Source organism: Astatotilapia calliptera, chromosome 20 (genome assembly GCF_964374335.1).
Source record: "Astatotilapia calliptera chromosome 20, fAstCal68.1, whole genome shotgun sequence".
NCBI lineage: Eukaryota > Metazoa > Chordata > Actinopteri > Cichliformes > Cichlidae > Astatotilapia > Astatotilapia calliptera.
This window is the reverse complement of record NC_137441.1, coordinates 890,456-910,787: the sequence shown is the minus strand read 5'-3', so window position 1 is coordinate 910,787 and position 20,332 is coordinate 890,456. Positions and strand designations below refer to the sequence as shown.

At 47.3% G+C, this 20,332-nt stretch overlaps 2 protein-coding genes across 5 annotated transcripts in view; one reads left to right on the top strand and one right to left on the bottom strand.

The window, feature by feature from the left end:
* Window positions 1-1,191: 1,191 nt before the first annotated feature.
* On the top strand, window positions 1,192-6,647 carry adrm1 (ADRM1 26S proteasome ubiquitin receptor). Of its 2 annotated transcripts, none has more exons than XM_026154988.2 (10): window positions 1,192-1,346; window positions 2,012-2,246; window positions 3,016-3,132; window positions 3,373-3,580; window positions 3,933-4,011; window positions 4,081-4,220; window positions 5,503-5,634; window positions 5,711-5,868; window positions 5,959-6,061; window positions 6,420-6,647. In XM_026154988.2, the coding sequence occupies exons 2-10, from the start codon at window positions 2,037-2,039 to the stop codon at window positions 6,503-6,505; spliced, it is 1,233 nt and encodes a 410-aa protein (XP_026010773.2). In that variant the 5' UTR covers window positions 1,192-1,346; window positions 2,012-2,036; the 3' UTR covers window positions 6,506-6,647. The 2 variants fall into 2 exon arrangements, with proteins under 2 accessions (XP_026010773.2, XP_026010774.2); XM_026154989.2 differs by having other exon boundaries at window positions 3,930-4,011.
* A 36-nt stretch (window positions 6,648-6,683) lies between these two features.
* The window catches only part of lama5 (laminin, alpha 5), a 75,294-nt gene continuing 61,645 nt past the window's right edge, over window positions 6,684-20,332 (bottom strand). For 2 of the 3 annotated variants that reach the window (XM_026154944.2, XM_026154945.2), the window contains exons 64-79: window positions 19,844-20,003; window positions 18,707-18,841; window positions 18,444-18,583; window positions 17,052-17,184; window positions 16,764-16,907; window positions 16,487-16,617; window positions 16,241-16,402; window positions 15,984-16,110; window positions 12,513-12,667; window positions 12,158-12,341; window positions 11,725-11,862; window positions 11,449-11,608; window positions 11,238-11,368; window positions 8,075-8,168; window positions 7,878-7,997; window positions 6,684-7,561 (exon numbers count right to left, since the gene is read on the bottom strand). In XM_026154944.2, coding sequence (XP_026010729.2) covers window positions 7,413-7,561; window positions 7,878-7,997; window positions 8,075-8,168; window positions 11,238-11,368; window positions 11,449-11,608; window positions 11,725-11,862; window positions 12,158-12,341; window positions 12,513-12,667; window positions 15,984-16,110; window positions 16,241-16,402; window positions 16,487-16,617; window positions 16,764-16,907; window positions 17,052-17,184; window positions 18,444-18,583; window positions 18,707-18,841; window positions 19,844-20,003 — 2,263 coding nt within the window. In that variant the 3' untranslated portion in view covers window positions 6,684-7,412. The remainder of the gene's footprint in view (window positions 7,562-7,877; window positions 7,998-8,074; window positions 8,169-11,237; window positions 11,369-11,448; window positions 11,609-11,724; window positions 11,863-12,157; window positions 12,342-12,512; window positions 12,668-15,983; window positions 16,111-16,240; window positions 16,403-16,486; window positions 16,618-16,763; window positions 16,908-17,051; window positions 17,185-18,443; window positions 18,584-18,706; window positions 18,842-19,843; window positions 20,004-20,332) is intronic. The other variant, XR_003270857.2, reaches the window with a different exon arrangement.

Below are 20,332 nucleotides of genomic sequence, written 5' to 3'. Positions count from 1 at the left end.
CAACAGTGCTAACCGCCGTGCTGCCTCCTGATATTGATTTTATGTACAATTCCACATCCTTAAGAAAATGACAGAAATATGGTGGTCTGCTGGAGTTACCGTTTGAAAACAGGACCCATCGATTGGAGGACCTCCTGCTACAAAACCTTAACTAACTTAACATCTAAATGAAAGTAAAACTGAAGTCATTGTGTTTGGGCTTCCTAAAGACCCCGACCTTTCCTTTGATTTTATGGGACCCCTAACTTCCGAATGTACTTCCTCCATTAAGAGCCTCGGTGTTACTTTTGACAGTGCTTTTAAATTTGATAAACAAATCAGCTCCGTAGTCAAGGGAGCTTTTTATCATCTACGGATTTTAGCTAAAGTCAAGTCCTACCTGTCCAGGAACGATCTAGAAAGGGTGGTCCATGCTTTTATTACTTCACGGCTGGACTACTGTAACTCCCTTTATGCTGGTTTAGATCGTTCCTGTCTGCATCGCCTTCAACTGGTGCAGAACGCTGCTGCTCGCATGCTGACCGGTTCCAAAAAGAGAGACCACATCACTCCGGTCCTCTGCTCTCTCCACTGGCTCCCAGTTGCTTTTAGGATTGATTTTAAAATTTTACTGCTGGTTTTTAAGGTTCTTAACGGTACTGCACCTCCTTACCTGGCAGAGCTTCTTAGCATTTACCGCCCCAGGAGATCTTTGAGGTCAGCAGACCTGATGCTTTTAGATGTTCCCAGGTACAGACTAAAGACTAGGGGAGAGAGGGCTTTTGCTGTGGCTGCACCCAGACTGTGGAACAGTTTACCTCCTCACATCAGATTCTCCACAAGCCTTGGAACTTTTAAAACTGCTCTTAAAACTCACCTCTTCTCATTGGCTTTTAGCAAGGTTTAACTTATTGTTTTAATTTATTGTTTTATCAGTGAGGTGTTTTATGTACTTGTGTTTTATTGTATTTTATATTTGTATTTTATTGTACAGCACTTTGGTCAGCCTCGGTTGTTTTTAAATGTGCTTTATAAATAAACTTGACTTGACTTGACTTAACTAACCAATCAGAACAGGATGTCTGTGTTTATGGTCAAAATCAGCGTAAATGTGATCAAACCAATTTGGAGTCGTGTTTCAGATGATGTGCTGGATTTATGAAAACTAAAATAACATTTTTTGTTTGGCAGCAAATGGCATTATTCCTATACTGTCACTATGGGAGCGCCCTCCACTGTCCGCCGGCTGGTCTGCATTCTGTTTCTGTACAGTGGGTTTAACCGGAAGTCTAGTCCCTCCGTAGATCATCTTTGACGTTGAGCGACGCGAAGAAGCAGAAAAACTTATTCTGCGGGCACAACTTCAGGTATTTGTGCTGGAGAGCTCAACAAAATTCACATTTCACAGAAAAGTTGCAGGAAAGCCATCAGATGCACAGCTGGCTCTTGTTTCTAATGTCTGACTGACCGTAGTTAAGCGACGGCAGTGAATATTACTGTGGTGTTCTGTTTAGCCTCGTCATGTGCTAACGTTAGCACGCCACAGCTAACGGCAGCTAGCAGGCTAACTTTTAGCTTTTCTGAAAAGTGATTTTAAGACACAAATATAACAAAAAATAATTACAGTCCTCATTAAACATCAGCACAGTGCTCCTCAGCCGCTATACGCGCAGACACGATGATTTACCAACAATATATGATCATAAAAACAGTAACACAGGACAAAGCAGAGCGACTCTAGTCTACGTTTAAGACGTGAACGGATACTTTTGATTTGTTTAATCAAAGGTATCGATACGTGATGAGAACTAATGTGGAAATGTAAGAGTGAAGGGTAATAATCAGAGATAACAGTTCAAGTTAAACTTGAGTTTTATTGAGTTTGTTGGTTATTATCATGTTTAAAGACATCGGAGACTTTATTTAGTGACACATAAACGTCAAACGCTTTAACGTGCTGACGTAAGATCTCTGAGTGATCTCACTGCATCCTGTTCTTTGACCCTCTGCTCCTTCCTTTCTTTCCCATCAGGCTTTGTGAACAAAAACTTTCAAAGATGTCTTCGGGCGCTCTCTTCCCCAGCATGGTCAGCGGCTCCAGAGCAAGCTCCAGCAAGTACCTGGTGGAGTTTCGAGCAGGTAAAATGAACCTGAAGGGCAACACGGTGACCCCGGACAAACGGAAAGGGCTGGTCTACATCCAGCAGTCCGATGACTCTCTGATCCACTTCTGCTGGAAGGACCGGACCGCGGGGAACGTAGATGATGTGAGTCACCCTGAACCAGTCGAGTGTTTGTGGTTCCTGATGTTTACAGGGTGGAGCTGAGAGAGGCCAGCGCACATCGGCGCTTCATTTCCTCATTTCTCTGTGCACCGCTTCCATAAAGCAGAAATTCCTCCGTGAGGTCAGGTAAAGCTGACGGAGTCAGCACTGAAACTTAACCACTTCCTGGCCTCTACCCACATGTAGAGCTGGTTTAACCTCCTAAGACTCGAACTTTTCCACGGCAGCATTTTTAATTTCTCTTTGATATTTGGGCTGATTGGGACCTGATGAATGTAAAAACAAAGAATTACCAGATTTTTTTTAACCTAATTTTTGTTTCTAAGAAAAATGAGAGCCACAAATGAGGATATTCATTTAAAATTTCGATAGAACAGTAGCAGCATAACGTCCTCGTAAGTGGATATCAGGCCCATGTAGAGCAAAATTGAGTATTTTGGTCTAAATAACCCAAAATGTGATGTCCACATATGTGGACTGCAGGTCCTAGGAGGTTAAAGCACTGAGATGTTCTTGAGTGGAACATAGTCATCCTTCCACACCCACAGATTGATCTCACTGAGCAGAGCTCAAAGTCCTGAAAGAAATGATTTCAAATCCGATCATTCACATGATTCTCGTTATTTCAGCGCCTTCACTCAGAGCTGCTGCCTCTGGCTCCCTCTCTCTGATTGGTTGGTATTTGATGATGTGTGAGAGCAGCCCCATGTCTCTCCTTTAAATGTCTCCTCCTGTTTGTTTCCTCTTACAGGACCTGATCATCTTCCCTGACGACTGTGAGTTTAAAAGGGTGACACAGTGCACCACCGGACGTGTCTACGTCCTGAAATTCAAGGCCGGGTCCAAGCGGCTCTTCTTCTGGATGCAGGTGAGCTCGTCTTCATCCTAGAGGGGAACGTCTTAGTTCATGTGATGGCAGATGTCAGCATTAGAGCGCCTTCATCAGGCTGCATCTGATATTAAAAGAGCGTGCTTACTAAAGGCTGACACACTCACATATACATGAACACCTCACAGCATTGCACCATTAAAAAACACACACACTTGCATGATTACAGCGAGCCACGAGAACCTGTAAGTAGCAATAACTCTGCTCTGATGCCATCAGGAGCCAAAGACTGACAAAGATGACGAGTACTGCCGGAAGGTCAACGAGTACCTGAACAACCCTCCCATCCCCGGAGCATCCGGCAGCGGCGGCGGTGGCCACGAGTTGTCAGCGCTGGGAGGAGAGGGCGGCCTGCAGAACCTGCTGGGAAACATGAGCCACAACCAGCTGATGCAGCTGATGGGACCCACGGGGCTCGGAGGTCTCGGTGAGCGCTCTGACCTACACACACCTGCACGTAGTTCATGAACACCTGCCCCAGTTCCTGGAAGTTATTCTCTGCCTCTAAAGGTCAAGCTTGGTTTCGTCCTAATTTCGGCCATAACAGGAAATCCCACTCAACCCTCCGCCGCAGCCTTCCACACGCGACGCCTCAATATGTAGTTAGGTTTGTCAGGGGCTGCACGTCTGTGGAAGGTTGCGCTGTATGAAAAAGAGTTTCCAGTTATGACGTAGGTGTACTCCTCTCAGAAGCATGCTGGTGAAGCCGTCTCAGGTGTGACGTGTAGCTGGGGGCGGGGCTATTCCAGGTTTTTGATCTGATGTCTTTGTCTAAGGAGGCCTGGGAGCTCTAGCTGGACCGGGACTCGCCAACCTGCTGGGGGGCGGAGGACCTGTGACCAGCAGCTCCTCATCCAGGTGAGACAGACACACACGCACACACACCTGCAGTCTTCCTCTTTGTTCACCTGTGCTGCTCTTCCTCAGTTCTCGAAGCCAATCAGCTGCAGTGACTCCTTCTCCAGGCGGAGGTCCCAGAATGAGCTCCTCCCAGGCGCCCGCTGCCCCTGCCGCTGTTCCCGTCACCTCGGCTCCCTCCTCCACCGCTGCCACGCCCTCCACACCAGGTACAGAAAGAAATGAAGGCTACATGCCGAGTTTCAAAGGAAACGGGAAGCAGTTCGTCACAGAGGGTTATGGGATGATGGCGGGGCTTGAGGCGGAGCAAAACAAAACGGGATAGAGGCTGATCACCTGTAGATCAGACCTCCACCCTCCTCCTCCTGTAGCTTCTGATTGGAGCGACCCTCTATAACTGAACTGAGACCAGCAGCACTGAGGGGGGGGGGGGCTTAATGACAAGAACAGGAAGATGGTCAGACAGTAGAAAAAGGCACAACAGGAAGTGCCCAAGTTCCTTGTTAGCAGTGGGATGACTTTCAAAATAAAAGGCAGGTGGTGTTGCAAGTGGAAGATTTCAAATATACAGTGAAGCCCATAATTATTCCTGCCGGTGGCAAATTTTGACTTAGTTACTTTTATTCAACCAAGTTTGTTTTGTTTTGTTTTTTAAACACAGGTGGGTGTTTCCCAAAAGATAAGATGTACAAGAGGCATCACTGTGGGGAAAAATCCTCAGCTTTTATTTACATTTGAACAAAAGGTGTCATGTCCAGAATTATTTATACTCTTCTCAGTTATCAATAGAAAAGTCTTATTTGGCTATTACAGCAATCAAACGCTTTAATTGCAGAGCAGCTTTGTGCACGTCTCCACAGGTATTTTTGCCCACTCATCTTTTGCAATGAGCACCAAATCCTGCAGTTTGGAGGGTCCTCTTGCCATCACTCTGATCTTTAGCTCCCTCCACAGATTCTCAGTTGGATTCAAGTCAGGACTCTGCAAAATGTTAGTGTTGTCTGCTAACCGTTTATTCAGCACGTTTGCTGCGTGTTTTGGGTCATTGTTGTGCTGAAAAGTCCGCTGGTGTCCAACTTTGGATTTTCCCAGAGGCTGCGACAGATTGTGACGGGTATGAATAATTCTGGACGTGACACTTTTTCTTCAAATGTAAATAAAAGCTGAGAAATGTTGTTTTCCACAATGATTTTTTGGGAGACACTTGTGTTGTTTTCAGTCAAAAAATTCTTGCTGGTTGAATCAAAGTAACTCAAAATTTGCCACCGGTATGAATAATTATGGGCTTGATTGTAGTTTTCTGCGAGAACATTTAGGACCAATCAGGTTCCTCCCTGATGTCATCGTCAGGGAGGAACCTGATTGGTCCTAAATGTTCTCGTCTTTGTTTACAGTAAATCACAGCAACTCAATTCATTTTTTTCTGATGTCACCTGCATGTTATTGTTACCTGGAAACCCCCTGACTCCTCCCACCTTCTATCATCTACAGCCCCGGCTCAGACTCCCGTGGCCCCGGCCTCCACTGGAAGCCCCGCCCCTCACCAGCCCATCCAGCTCAGCGATCTTCAGAGCATCCTGGCCACCATGAATGTGCCGGCAGCAGGGGCTCAGGGCTCAGCAGGTGAGTCACATGAGTGAGGTCACGTGTGCCTCTGAAAGGGAGCGCAGACACTCACAGCTCTGATCTCCTTCTGCAGTGGACCTGGCGAGCGTGTGCACCCCAGAGATGATGGCTCCCATTCTGAGCAACGCCGAGGTCCAGCAGAGGCTCCTCCCCTTTCTCCCCAGTGGGGAGAGTCTGCCGCAGAGCGCCGAGGAGATCCAGAACACCCTGAACTCTCCTCAGTTCCAGCAGGTACAACGTAACGTTGGCGACGCTCGGTGATGATGTAAACACGTTGAGCGCCGCGCTCATCGTTCGCTTTTCTTCTCTCCTCCCCTCCAGTCCATGAGCATGTTCAGCAGTGCATTGGCCTCCGGGCAGCTCGGCCCCCTCATGAGTCAGTTTGGACTGCCACCCGATGCCGTGGACGCAGCCAACCGTGGAGGTGAGTGAACCAAACGCACGCTGAACTTCCTGTTTGTGCTGCGTTCATCCTCACACACACAACGGGCGTCTGCATGTGGCGCTGTGACAGTGTCCTGACATGAGCGCCCCCTGCAGGTCAGTTAGCATTAACCAGTTGCTCTCTGGAGGACATCAAGTCCACCCTTTTACCTCACACACACATTCTCGTTTTGCTATCTTAGTGAGCACATCTCATTGGTATATTGCTTTCCTCAGCTGCTTACCCTAAGCATCAAAAATGAATCCCTACCAATGTTCCCTCCAAGCTGAGCGCGTGAGCAATCGCGCACGGCTGACAGGTCTTGGATTCTTGGTTATTGATCTGTGTGTGTCAGCAGATGTGGAGGCGTTCGCTCGAGCCATGCAGGGCAGCAGAGAAGAGTCGAAGGAGAAGAAGGACGAGGAGGACATGAGTCTGGATTAGTCTCTGTGACATCATCTGTTTCATTCTTTTTCACTTTTTCTTCTATCAAAGGTTTGACCCTTCCATGACCTTTTTTTTCCTCTGAAGAGGGCGGGGCTTCAGGTGTATTCAGCTCTTTCTAATAAAAACGTAATGACTGAAACATGAGCTTCTTTTTATGAATGTAAAACACAAAGACTGTTGGTACGGAAAAACTTTATTTAAACATGTGACAGACAGGGACGGGGGATCAGAGAAGCTAGAAGGCTTCGTGTTTCAGATGGAAACGGCGCCTGCAGACCGGCGAGGACGTAACGTTCACATGTCAAACAAAAGTTTTACTATGTGAGGTCAAAGGTCACGAAATCAGACATTCCCCAGATTTGCAGGCTTTGTTTTTTGTCTGCTCTACCTGAGGATGTTGCTCGTGTTCAGACTGTATATCAAAGATGGACTGAGCGGGCGGGGACTCTGATTGGACAGAAGTCTACGAGCCTCTGCCGAGCTGATCTGAGTGCAGCGATTGGTGTTTGGTCTCAGGTCCGACTGAATCAAAGGATCACCGTTGAGATTACCGACGCCTCCGAGTCGCAGAGGAAGCGGCTGCGTCCATCTTCCACGTACAGTCTGTGCTCACTGATCAGCGTTTAGAGTCGGTGTCTGCAGCAGACGCACGATTACGCGACGGTTTGCTGGATGATTTAGAAGAAACATGCAAAGATGGTCGAACTTGGCTTTACCGTGCCGCTCGATGACATCGTCGTTCCGTCTCTGCAGCACCAAACAAACGGGGGAAAATATAAAATACACATTTCTTAAAAAATAAATACTCGTATAGATATCTTAACTTAGCTACAGTAATGTGACGCCCACCACCGGTGCTGATGTGTACTCAGGGAGTGTGAAGGTAAGATATGAGGGGGTGGGGTTAAACATGTGGGCAGCCGCGCGTTCCCACGGCGCCGTGCACAGCGAGCGGCTTTGACAGCGGCGCCGCTCTGTTGTTGATGCTCGCCCGGCGGACGCAGCCGTGGAAGGACGCCAGCCCAGGGGGTAGACCGGGTACAGTGATGCCACCTAGTGGACAGAGAGAGGAGTGACGCGTTAATGAGGCGCTGCACTGACAACGTGTGTGACTGTATCCCTGTTATGCAGTAATGAGTAGTGTGACTAATCAAGCATGTTTGAGTAAAGACGTTAAACGCAGACGGGAGGCGACAGATTTGATTAAAATCTGATAAGTGATCAAAGAAACTGGTCACACGGACAAAGTGGCGAGGATGTCAGGAATGTGGGAACAGGAAACGGCTGCATTTAGGTGGTGGAGATCTTCGTGATCCTCACAGAGGCCAGTCTGCATCACTGAGGTGGTCTGTGAACGCCGTGCACTCACCTGGCACGCCTCCGAGGTAGACCGCCTCCTTGGGCCCCGTGGAGCGGCCCTTTTTGGGGCCGACAGCGCGCTCGCTGGCTCCGTCCACGTGCAGCTGCAGGACGTTGTTCTTCTTCACCACTGCAGAGACATTTCAGCATTAGAGCGGTACAGCGACAGGGGAGTGCACGGAGCACGCGTCTGAGGACGAAACTCACCTGAGATGGAGTGCCAGCGGCCGTCGCACAGCGGCTCTTCGGGAATGAACGATGCAGAGGTCTCACCTTTCCCGCCGTTCACCGAAACGGTCACCTGACACACACACGCAGTGCTGATGAACTCAAGTTTAGAGATTCGCTCAGAGGAGGCTTCAGCGGTCCAAGCAGGAGGTGACGCCTCTGAGTCACATCAGAGGAAGGACCGCACGCCACAACCACCAGCCCCATTTCTAACCCAGTAAAGTCACGTGTGTCATTTCTGATGCATGACACCCCCCCCCCCCCACACACACACACACACACACACACACACAGAAAGCCTACACAAATTCCACAATAGATGTTTAACATATAGAAATCGCTAAAAATGCAGCATGTAGCAAATATGACACACATTAAACATTTATGTCCTAATGATTATTTATTTTTGCTTTAATTTGTTTTTAATTGTAAAAGTTGAAGAAAGGCAGTAAATCGCAGTAATGCCATATCGTGAGCAAAGTATTGTGATAATATCGTCCTCTGAAATGATTATTGGTGAGTTATTGGTGACTATTTTCCAATGAAGATATGACCGAGTAATTCATTATTATCAGGAAGTCCTAAAAACTCCCTGAAAAGCCTTCAGTTAATCCAAAATGCTGCAGCAAGAGTCCTGACAGGGACTAGAAAGAGAGCAGATTTCTCCTGTTTTGGCTTCCTGTTAAATCCAGAATTCAAAATCCTGCTCCTCACATACAAGGCAGGGCTGTACCGCATCGATTAACACCGCAGTTTTACATTTTTTGGGGGGGAAGTTGCAGTCCATACAGACAATATTCATTTCTAAATTATTAACTAACAATCTTGTGCTTAAAGCGCTTTCTCAATATTGTAGATTGTAGATGTTAAAATTAATCATGACCTCGGCCTCCTCTGACGACCTGTTTGCTGTTGCCTGCTGCTGAAAGGCAGCGGGCAGAGGGGACACTTGGGCAGAGGGGACACTTGGGCAGAGGGGACACTTGGGCAGTGCATTTGTTGCAGCATATAATGTGTTTTCTGGATACACTGCTGCTTTTTCAGCATTCAAAGATTGATGGCTCCGTGTCAGAGCTGGCTATGAACTTCAGACAGATCAGGCCTTAACTTAACAAAAAAGTCATCAATCGTTCTTTTCATCTTTTCTCATTACCCACAGCTACATCCACTCTGTGGGGCCTAGGCTGCTCACCAGGGCTGGGCATCATCACTGATTTCTATAATCATTCGATTCCAGCTCTCAAAGTCCTGATTCGATTCGCAGCCGAGTGTGAAGCAGCAGGAATGAGGATCAGCACCTCCAAATCTGAGATGAGTTCCTGTCCCAAGTGGAGGAGTTCAAGTATCTCGGGGTCTTGTTCGCGAGTGATGGGAGAAGGGAGCCAGAGATCGACAGACAGATTGGGGCTGCAGCTGCAGTAATGCGGACGCTGCACCGGTCCGTCGTGGTGAAGAGGGAGCTGAGTGTAAAAGCGAAGCTCTCAATTTACCGGTCGATCTACGTCCCTACCCTCACCTATGGCCACGAGCTGTGGGTAGTGACCGAAAGAACGAGATCGCGGATACAAGCGGCAGAAATGAGCTTCCTCCGAAGGGTGGCTGGCCTCTCCCTTAGAGATAGGGTGAGAAGTTCGGCCATCCGGGAGGGGCTCAGAGTAGAGCAGCTGCTGCTCCACATCGAAAGGAGCCAGCTGAGGTGGTTCGGGCATCTGACAAGGATGCCCCCTGGGCGCCTCCTGGGTGAGGTGTTCCGGGCATGTCCCACCGGGAGGAGGCCCCGGGGCAGACCCAGGACACGCTGGAGAGATTATATCTCTCGGCTGGCCTGGGAACGCCTTGGTATTCCCCCGGATAAGCTGGAGGAGGTGGCTGGGGAGAGGGAGGTCTGGACCTCTTTGCTTAGGCTGCTACCCCCACGACCCGGCCCCGGATAAAGCAGAAGAAGATGGATGGATGGATGGATGGAAGCAAAACAGCAAAAGTCAGAGGGAATTCATGACGCATTGATCAAATGTGAAGCTGCTTCTTTTGCTGCTGGCTCGGTGAATTTTGGTTGGAGAGACAAAACCTGCAGCTCAGAATCAGTGACGTAAACAGAGCGGACCGGACGCATCAGAATCGCTGAGCTCCGACAGCGTGTCCGTCTACGGGCCGTCGGGGCTGAAAGACAAATTTTTCGCACTCTAAAGCCCTGCAAGGTCTTAAATAATCAGGCCCCATCTTATCTTAATGACCTTGTAGTACCATATCATCCTATTAGAGCACTTCGCTCTCGCTCTGCAGGCCTACTTGTTGTTCCTAGAGTATTTAAAAGTAGAATGGGAGGCAGAGCCTTCAGTTTTCAGGCCCCTCTTCTGTGGAACCAGCTTCCAGTTTGGATTCAGGAGACAGACACTATCTCTACTTTCAAGATTAGGCTTCAAACTTTCCTTTTTGCTAAAGCATATAGTTAGGGCTGGACCAGGTGACCCTGAATCCTCCCTTAGTTATGCTGCAATAGACGTAGGCTGCCGGGAATTCCCATGATGCATTGGGTTTTTCCTTTCCAGTCATCTTTCTCACTCACTATGTGTTAACAGACCTCTCTGCATTGAATCATATCTGTTATTAACCTCTGTCTCTCTTCCACAGCATGTCTTTATCCTGTCTTCCTTCTCTCACCCCAACCAATCACAGCAGATGGCCCCGCCCCTCCCTGAACCGGAGGTTTCTTCCTGTTAAAAGGGAGTTTTTCCTTCCCACTGTCGCCAAAGTGCTTGCTCATAGGGGCTCATATGATTGTTGGGGTTTTCTCTGTATGTATTATTGTAGGGTCTACCTTACAATATAAAGAGCCCTGAGGCGACTGTTGTTGTGATTTGGCGCTGTGTAAATAAAACTGAACTGATTTGAGTGGGAGTAGGGAACAGTGGGGCACTGCAAACTGAGGATACCTGCAGCTCTAAGCTGATGTTCAGGTCTTATTTAGAGGTCTGGCTGTTACACGCTGACTCCTTTATGTCGTCTTTTCAGAGGAAACTGAGTCATTTATTTAAGTTATGATATAAAAACATTCAGAAATAAAAATATTTGACATCACAAATTTAAAACCTGAAAAACAGCAAGTAGACCACGTTCAGGAGAAACGCTGCCCGAGTCTCACCTTTCCTTGGATGAGAATTAAGCTCAGGTGGTGGTCAGACGATGTCCCAGCATGCAACAGCAGCCCAGAGTCCACGATGGGTCGAACTTCGAGCTGGATCTCCAGATCCCGACTCAGAGCCAAGGACTCATCTGCAGGGAGGGACAGAGGCGCCGCTCAGACATGACGACCCAATGTGGCCAACACGTGCACAGAAACGAATGGTACGTACCGATCTTGATGTGTCCTCCCCGTCCAGAAAAGTAGGCTCCGGGCTGCAGAGGGGTCGCGAAGCAGGGCACTGTCCCCTGGCTGTGAGCGGGGTCTCCTGCAGGGGCTCCGTTCAGCATCAGATCCCGGATGCACCCCACAAACCCGGAAGAACCCTGACCCTGAGGTTAAGAAAGAGCAGAGCTTCAGTACCCAGCGTGAAGAAGAGCAGAAAGGCGCGACCTTCACTGCACAGAGGTGTCAGCCTGAGCGTGGAACCAGCAGGAGAAACGCTTACCGCCACAGAGGCAGGGACTCCTCCTGCGTATAACGGTGCGGTGAGACGAGTCCGGTCTCGTCCAGATATCCTGTTGGACTGAACACTGATACCGTCCACAATCAGACTCATCTTCTGCCCTTCAAGCTTTATGAACACCTGCAGGGACACGGAGCAATCAGGTTACATCATTCAGGTAAACTCAGGTGGGTCTGAGACAAAAACACAGCTGGTAGCAAAAAACGTTAGCTCAACGCTAACACGCTAACCAAAACGTGGTTTTAGTGTCAGGGTTACAGTTAGGTTATGGTTAGGATTGGGCTGAGGGTTAGGCATCCATTTTTGATGGGTAAGCAGCTAGGGAAAGCATTATGTCAATGAGATGTCCTCACTAAGTTATGAAAACAAGTATGTGCGTTCGTGTGCATGTGTTTGTGTTTTTGTGCTTGCTCACCGTGTGCCACTGGTCGTCGTTGTACTTCCTGTAGCTGCGTAGGTTAAACTTCTTCCCAAACTGAAGCAGCAGGTGGCCGTTTGAGACTGTGAGCGTCATCACGCCTCCTCCTCGCTGCCTGCTGGTGGCGCTCAGCACCAGCCCGTCAGATGAGTTGATCCTCAACAGCATGGAGATGTGAGGCCTGCAGACAGAGAAACACGAGTATCTGAGCTGTAGTTTGGTCCTTGAATACGAGGGGGCGGAGTCTGTTTAGCAGCTTGTGTCTGTGTAGGTTCTCAGTCATCCAGATGATGGCATGCAAGGAGCTTAGAAAGAAAGGGACTGGATCTCTTAAAGTTTCTTTCACACTCACGTGGAGCCGAACGAACTGGGCAGGATGTCGTATCTCTGGAAGCTGTGGGTGGAGCCACTGAAGTGCGTCGCTCCCCTCTCGTGGTGTGACACCTCACCCTGACACGAGTCCCTAGTGTTACGACTGCGAGATCCTGACGGCTTCTTCAGCTTCCCCTAAGAGAGAAAACCTTGAATTTATCACAGTCACGTCTTATTGTTGTTGCTGTGTGTACCTTCACTTGTTGCTGTGTGTACCTTCACTTGTTGTTGTGTGTGTACCTTCACTTGTTGCTGTGTGTACCTTCACTTGTTGTGTGTGTACCTTCACTTGTTGCTGTGTGTGTACCTTCACTTGTTGTTGTGTGTGTACCTTCACTTGTTGCTGTGTGTACCTTCACTTGTTGCTGTGTGTACCTTCACTTGTTGCTGTGTGTACCTTCACTTGTTGCTGTGTGTACCTTCACTTGTTGCTGTGTGTACCTTCACTTGTTCCTGTGTGTACCTTCACTTGTTGCTGTGTGTGTACCTTCACTTGTTGCTGTGTGTACCTTCACTTGTTGCTGTGTGTGTACCTTCACTTGTTGCTGTGTGTACCTTCACTTGTTGCTGTGTGTGTACCTTCACTTGTTGCTGTGTGTACCTTCACTTGTTGCTGTGTGTGTACCTTCACTTGTTGCTGTGTGTGTACCTTCACTTGTTGCTGTGTGTACCTTCACTTGTTGCTGTGTGTACCTTCACTTGTTGTTGTGTGTGTACCTTCACTTGCTGTTGTGTGTACCTTCACTTGTTGCTGTGTGTACCTTCACTTGTTGTGGCTGTGTGTACCTTCACTTGCTGTGTGTGTACCTTCACTTGTTGCTGTGTGTACCTTCACTTGCTGTTGTGTGTACCTTCACTTGCTGCTGTGTGTACCTTCACTTGTTCCTGTGTGTACCTTCACTTGCTGTGTGTACCTTCACTTGCTGTGTGTGTACCTTCACTTGTTCCTGTGTGTACCTTCACTTGCTGTGTGTACCTTCACTTGCTGTTGTGTGTACCTTCACTTGCTGTTGTGTGTACCTTCACTTGCTGTGTGTGTACCTTCACTTGCTGTTGTGTGTACCTTCACTTGCTGTGTGTGTACCTTCACTTGTTCCTGTGTGTACCTTCACTTGCTGTGTGTGTACCTTCACTTGCTGTTGTGTGTACCTTCACTTGTTCCTGTGTGTACCTTCACTTGCTGTGTGTGTACCTTCACTTGCTGTTGTGTGTACCTTCACTTGTTCCTGTGTGTACCTTCACTTGCTGTGTGTGTACCTTCACTTGCTGTGTGTGTACCTTCACTTGTTCCTGTGTGTACCTTCACTTGCTGTTGTGTGTACCTTCACTTGCTGTGTGTGTACCTTCACTTGTTCCTGTGTGTACCTTCACTTGTTGCTGTGTGTACCTTCACTTGTTGCTGTGTGTACCTTCACTTGTTGTGGCTGTGTGTACCTTCACTTGTTGTGGCTGTGTGTACCTTCACTTGCTGTGTGTGTACCTTCACTTGTTGCTGTGTGTACCTTCACTTGTTCCTGTGTGTACCTTCACTTGTTGCTGTGTGTACCTTCACTTGTTGCTGTGTGTACCTTCACTTGTTGTGGCTGTGTGTACCTTCACTTGTTGTGGCTGTGTGTACCTTCACTTGCTGTGTGTGTACCTTCACTTGTTGCTGTGTGTACCTTCACTTGCTGCTGTGTGTACCTTCACTTGTTCCTGTGTGTACCTTCACTTGCTGTGTGTGTACCTTCACTTGCTGTTGTGTGTACCTTCACTTGCTGTGTGTGTACCTTCACTTGTTCCTGTGTGTACCTTCACTTGCTGTGTGTGTACCTTCACTTGCTGTGTGTGTACCTTCACTTGCTGTGTGTGTACCTTCACTTGTTCCTGTGTGTACCTTCACTTGCTGTTGTGTGTACCTTCACTTGCTGTTGTGTGTACCTTCACTTGCTGTGTGTGTACCTTCACTTGCTGTGTGTGTACCTTCACTTGTTCCTGTGTGTACCTTCACTTGCTGTGTGTGTACCTTCACTTGCTGTTGTGTGTACCTTCACTTGCTGTTGTGTGTACCTTCACTTGCTGTGTGTGTACCTTCACTTGTTCCTGTGTGTACCTTCACTTGCTGTTGTGTGTACCTTCACTTGCTGTGTGTGTACCTTCACTTGCTGTGTGTGTACCTTCACTTGCTGTTGTGTGTACCTTCACTTGCTGTGTGTGTACCTTCACTTGTTCCTGTGTGTACCTTCACTTGCTGTTGTGTGTACCTTCACTTGCTGTGTGTGTACCTTCACTTGTTCCTGTGTGTACCTTCACTTGCTGTGTGTGTACCTTCACTTGCTGCTGTGTGTACCTTCACTTGTTCCTGTGTGTACCTTCACTTGCTGTGTGTGTACCTTCACTTGTTCCTGTGTGTACCTTCACTTGCTGTTGTGTGTACCTTCACTTGCTGTGTGTGTACCTTCACTTGTTCCTGTGTGTACCTTCACTTGCTGTTGTGTGTACCTTCACTTGCTGTGTGTGTACCTTCACTTGTTCCTGTGTGTACCTTCACTTGCTGTGTGTGTACCTTCACTTGCTGTTGTGTGTACCTTCACTTGCTGTGTGTGTACCTTCACTTGTTCCTGTGTGTACCTTCACTTGCTGTGTGTGTACCTTCACTTGTTCCTGTGTGTACCTTCACTTGTTCCTGTGTGTACCTTCACTTGCTGTTGTGTGTACCTTCACTTGCTGTGTGTGTACCTTCACTTGCTGTTGTGTGTACCTTCACTTGCTGTGTGTGTACCTTCACTTGTTCCTGTGTGTACCTTCACTTGCTGTTGTGTGTACCTTCACTTGTTGCTGTGTGTGTACCTTCACTTGTTGTGTGTGTACCTTCACTTGCTGTTGTGTGTACCTTCACTTGCTGTTGTGTGTACCTTCACTTGTTGCTGTGTGTGTACCTTCACTTGTTGCTGTTGTGTGTACCTTCACTTGCTGTGTGTGTACCTTCACTTGTTGCTGTGTGTACCTTCACTTGCTGTGTGTGTACCTTCACTTGTTGCTGTGTGTACCTTCACTTGCTGTTGTGTGTACCTTCACTTGTTCCTGTGTGTACCTTCACTTGCTGCTGTGTGTACCTTCACTTGTTCCTGTGTGTACCTTCACTTGCTGTGTGTGTACCTTCACTTGTTCCTGTGTGTACCTTCACTTGTTCCTGTGTGTACCTTCACTTGCTGTTGTGTGTACCTTCACTTGCTGTGTGTGTACCTTCACTTGCTGTTGTGTGTACCTTCACTTGTTGCTGTGTGTACCTTCACTTGCTGTCGTGTGTACCTTCACTTGTTGCTGTGTGTACCTTCACTTGCTGTTGTGTGTACCTTCACTTGTTGCTGTTGTGTGTACCTTCACTTGTTGCTGTGTGTACCTTCACTTGCTGTTGTGTGTACCTTCACTTGTTGCTGTTGTGTGTACCTTCACTTGTTGCTGTGTGTACCTTGCGCTTGTTGTTCTGTTTTGGTTGAGCAGCAATGATCTGCTGAGGCTGTTTAGCAGCAGGACACTTCATAGAAACATCTACATTGTTGGTGGCTTTCAGCAGGTCCAGAACCTCCTGCGTTTCCCTGCAGATGGCAAACAAACACATTACAATCCAAGCTGAACTCACACAACAGCTTTAATCGTTTCAGTCATTTCACACAGGCTGATGAGTCAATCTATGAAGGCGGCTCATGAAAGTCATTTTTAACTAACCTCTCGATGAAAACATTAGTAATGCATCCAACCAGGTTGTTCGGGCCTTCGGGCATTCCTCCCAGGAAGGTGTTTCCCATTGTGGACAAGACAGTTTTCATTGTTGGGTTCACTGTGGTCTGAGTCGATGTCTCCAGCACGTCATCCACGTACAGACGTATCCTGAGAAACGAGCAGAGATGTCAAATGACACTCGGAACGCTGCTTCCTGTGGATGCGAGGAAAATGTAACCGCTGCCATCCTACCCGGTCACATTGTTGTATATGGTGACATAATGACTGATGTCATCGTTGTACGTCTTCTGCGTTTTAATCGTCTTGTTGCCAGCTTGCACCACGATGTGGCCTTTCTGCAAAAACACCTGACAGACGTCCTCCTGTGGCCACAGAAAATCACAAGAGTTTGAAACAAGGAAGAAGTCAGCACATCATAGATCCAACAGATCAGGACAGAAGAAGAATACGGGAAACAGACAGCTGAGAGGCAACGGTCAACAGGAAGTGGTTGAGGGTTTCCTCTGACCTGGTTTTTGTGGAAGAACATGAGTCCATCGGTCGTCTCAGTTCTGAAGCCAAGGCCGGCAAAGAAGTTGTTCATGATACTAGAAGCATCCATCACATTAAAGTTCAGGTAGCTCTGACCTGGGAAATAACCCTCACGAGCCAACTGCACACACACACACACACACACACACACACACACACACACACACACACACACACACACACACACACACACACACACACACCATGAAAAACCTGCATCCACTCCTTTTTGTTACACGCTGATGGGTTCAGTGTGTCCTCCTACCAGCAGTTTGTCATGGCAGCCAAAGCTGACCCCATAGGTCTCCACATTCTTCAGGCTGATATACTGTTGTTTTTCCTTCACGTTCCTGATACAGGCCTTCACAGAGCCCGTCTTAGAAAACTTGTCCTTTAACCTGAGGGGAGACAAGCACAATGAACTCAGTGTTAGTGACCCAGACCGGATCCCTGATAATAACTTATCCAATTAGAAACTAGAAGTTCACAACATGTTAAATCACGTTAGAAAACACTTCCTACAGGTTTGTGTCCACTATTTAAAATACTACTTTTACCAGCTAGCTGCTAACCTAAATCTTCTGTCTGATGCTGACCAAGTAACTATCAGCATCTTTATGCTTAAAATCTCTGTAGCTGCCTGGACAGTACTCAGTGAGACCAGCAAACCCAGAAGACTTCAAATTAAATCAAAAGAAAAGTCCTAAGACATTACGAAGGGCAGTAATAACAGGACTCGTGCAAATCTGGAAAATAAGCTAAACAAAGGCACAGTTTGAAAGTTCACAGGCCTCCTGTCGACATAAACATGCATTAAAACATATGAGACAGCCCCAAAGCACAAGACTTAGTGGCGAGGTAACGAGATGAATTATTAGAGCTACTCTCAGCGGCTTCCTTGGAACAAGGCTCGGGTTTACTGTCAAATGGGACAGCAAATGTTCAATAGAATAAATAGTAAATACGTGGAATAAGTAAGTAAGTGTCTCACACATCCTTTTCCATGTTTAATTAAAATTAATAATTTATTGTTTTCCATCCATCCATCCATCCATTCGCTTATCCTTTTCAGGGTCGCTGGGGGCGCTGGAGCCTATCCCAGCTGTCATAGGGCGAGAGGCGGGATACACCCTGGACAGGTCGCTAGTCTGTCGCAGGGCCAACACACAGTGACAGACAACCATTCACACCTAGTGGCAATTTGGATTATCCAATTAACCTATCCCCACAAGCTGCATGTCTTTGGACGGTGGGAGGAACCCACGCGAACACAGGGAGAACATGCAAACTCCACACAGAAAGACCCCGGCCTGATGGTGGAATTGAACTCAGGACCTTCTTGCTGTGCAGCAACAGTGCTAACCACCGTGCCACCGTGCTGCCGATTTGTTTTAATTCAAAAGCCTTTACATTTTTCATATTGTATATTTCATTTATAACGTTAAAAAACAGGAGTTAGATTTGCCCATCCTCCGCTCCAATCTTTAATCATTGACATGACAACAATTCTAGAGGGCAACATACAAATGTCAGTAGGGCCTGTGCCACCCCAGATGCCCCCTTTAGCCCTGCCCCTGTGCCTCTTTTCCACTCATGCAGTTCCAGACTCGCTAACGTTAGCTTAGAAATGGAGCAATAAGAAACTTAGTGCACGTACATCTCCGGCATCTTGTCCTCTGGCACTCCACCCAGGTAACAGCTGTTGTCAAATTGAGGGATGCCTTTTATGTTAGTCCTGATGGCATCGTTTTGGTTGTTCTTCACCATAAGTAGTTCATTCCAGATGATGAGAAACAGCTATATGGGAAAAAATGCAGCACGTCACAAACAAGTACACAATACTGACCACTAAAAGGAGCAATCAGAGTGATCGGCATGCTTTCAAAGTAGGAACATGAAAAACCACGCAGAGGGACTCACACTGTTGGGCTCGCCGTTGCTCATCTGCAAGAGCTCAGGCGGAGCCACGGGCTTGACGTCCACCAGAGAACCGTTAATATTATAGAAGAGCTTGACCTGGCCACGAAGCACCGCCACACACACAAACTGATTTTGCTGCACAGCAGACAGAAAAGAAATCCAGTTACAGAGGAAAATATACAGATATGTGTGTAATAAGTACAGTGGGAACCAGAGCCGGACATTTGATGGCCATGACCCCGGTCCAGGAGGTCGACCCTTCCACTAACGGGAAGGTTGGCTGCTATGGTGCAGCTATCAGAGCCTGAATGTTAAAGTGCTGCTGCGCATGAGGTTTGTTCAGAGCTAATGAAGTACAAATACTTCTTTACTGTATTTGAGTAAAGAAGTTGAATCAGTGTATTTTTATACACAAGTACCTGTACTTCAGTAGAAGGACAGGACATCTGCACTTTTGCAGCTCGGGCCTGTTGTATAAAGCACTCTGAGTGCTTGAGTAGAAAAGTTCATTCTTCCAGTTACCCTGTATAAGAAGTAACTCAAGCTTCTTCTGACGGCTCCGTATTTGCACGAGTGTCACCACAACAAACAGAGAATAACAGAAGTGATGATGACCAGGGAAGAAGTGCAAAACCTGCAAATGCGAATCCAATATGTCAGGTTATTAGAAGAAAACCTAGAACACGAGTGTGGAAATGAGGCAGCTTTGTGTGCTGCACGCAGCGACTGGACTCCAGGGTCAATAAAGCCTGATAATAAGTCATGTGGGCGTAGCAAGGTCACCTGATTACTCTGTGAACTCTCTTTATGCTGTGCATGTGATCTGTTTGTTCGGTGTATGTAAATATGTATATGTACTGTTCTCTTTAGTTCTTACAGGAGGAACACTGTCATGTCATTGTAGGTACAATGACGATAAACCCATTCTATTCTATTCTATTCTATTCTATTCTATTCTATTCTGTGTTACGGCCTTCAGCATTTTTGCTATGAACTGTAGGGGATAGTGTGTAAAGAGCACCCACTGCTGTGAATAAGGAAGTGCAACTAGCATCTTCTTTCATTATAATAGGGGCGGGGCTTACAAGGACAGGTGAGCAGCCCTCTGAGGGTCTGTGAGCGTATAAGCAGCGTTACCTCATTCTGCATCATCAGCAGGATCCCGTTCTGCGACTGCAGTTTGATTTCCTGTTGCACGAAGTAACCTTTTCCTGACTGAGAAAAATTAAACTTTGCATAGCCGGTCCCATCAAAGTACGCTCCATCACTGACATAGGGCTCAGAGGTGGCTCTTGTCCTGTTTGTTAAACACACACACATATTTAAGAGACAAAGTTAGGAGTTGAAACACACCAGAGTATCTCAGAAAATAACAAAATGATGAAAACTTTCTTTTTTTGTAAAGTCATCATTTAATAAGTGATGAACGTTCATCCACTCGTCTGTGAGCCAAGGGCGTAGATTTGGCATGGACGGAAGGGACATGTCCTTACCAATATTCAGCGATTATAGAATTGTCCCCACCAATAATTTGATCTCTTCGAGTAAAGAAAAACAAGAAAAAAAACGATCTGTCAGCGTCTCGTTCACCCAGCAGAACAGAAAGAGTTAAATTACGTTCTCTAC

Coding starts and splice junctions, on each gene's coding strand:
- adrm1 (XM_026154989.2), top strand. CDS start 2,037: ATGTCTTCGGGCGCTCTCTTCCCCAGCATGGTCAGCGGCTCCAGAGCA. Junction 3,133..3,372: donor GGCTCTTCTTCTGGATGCAG/GTGAGCTCGTCT, acceptor TGATGCCATCAG/GAGCCAAAGACTGACAAAGA. Junction 4,221..5,502: donor TGCCACGCCCTCCACACCAG/GTACAGAAAGAA, acceptor TATCATCTACAG/CCCCGGCTCAGACTCCCGTG.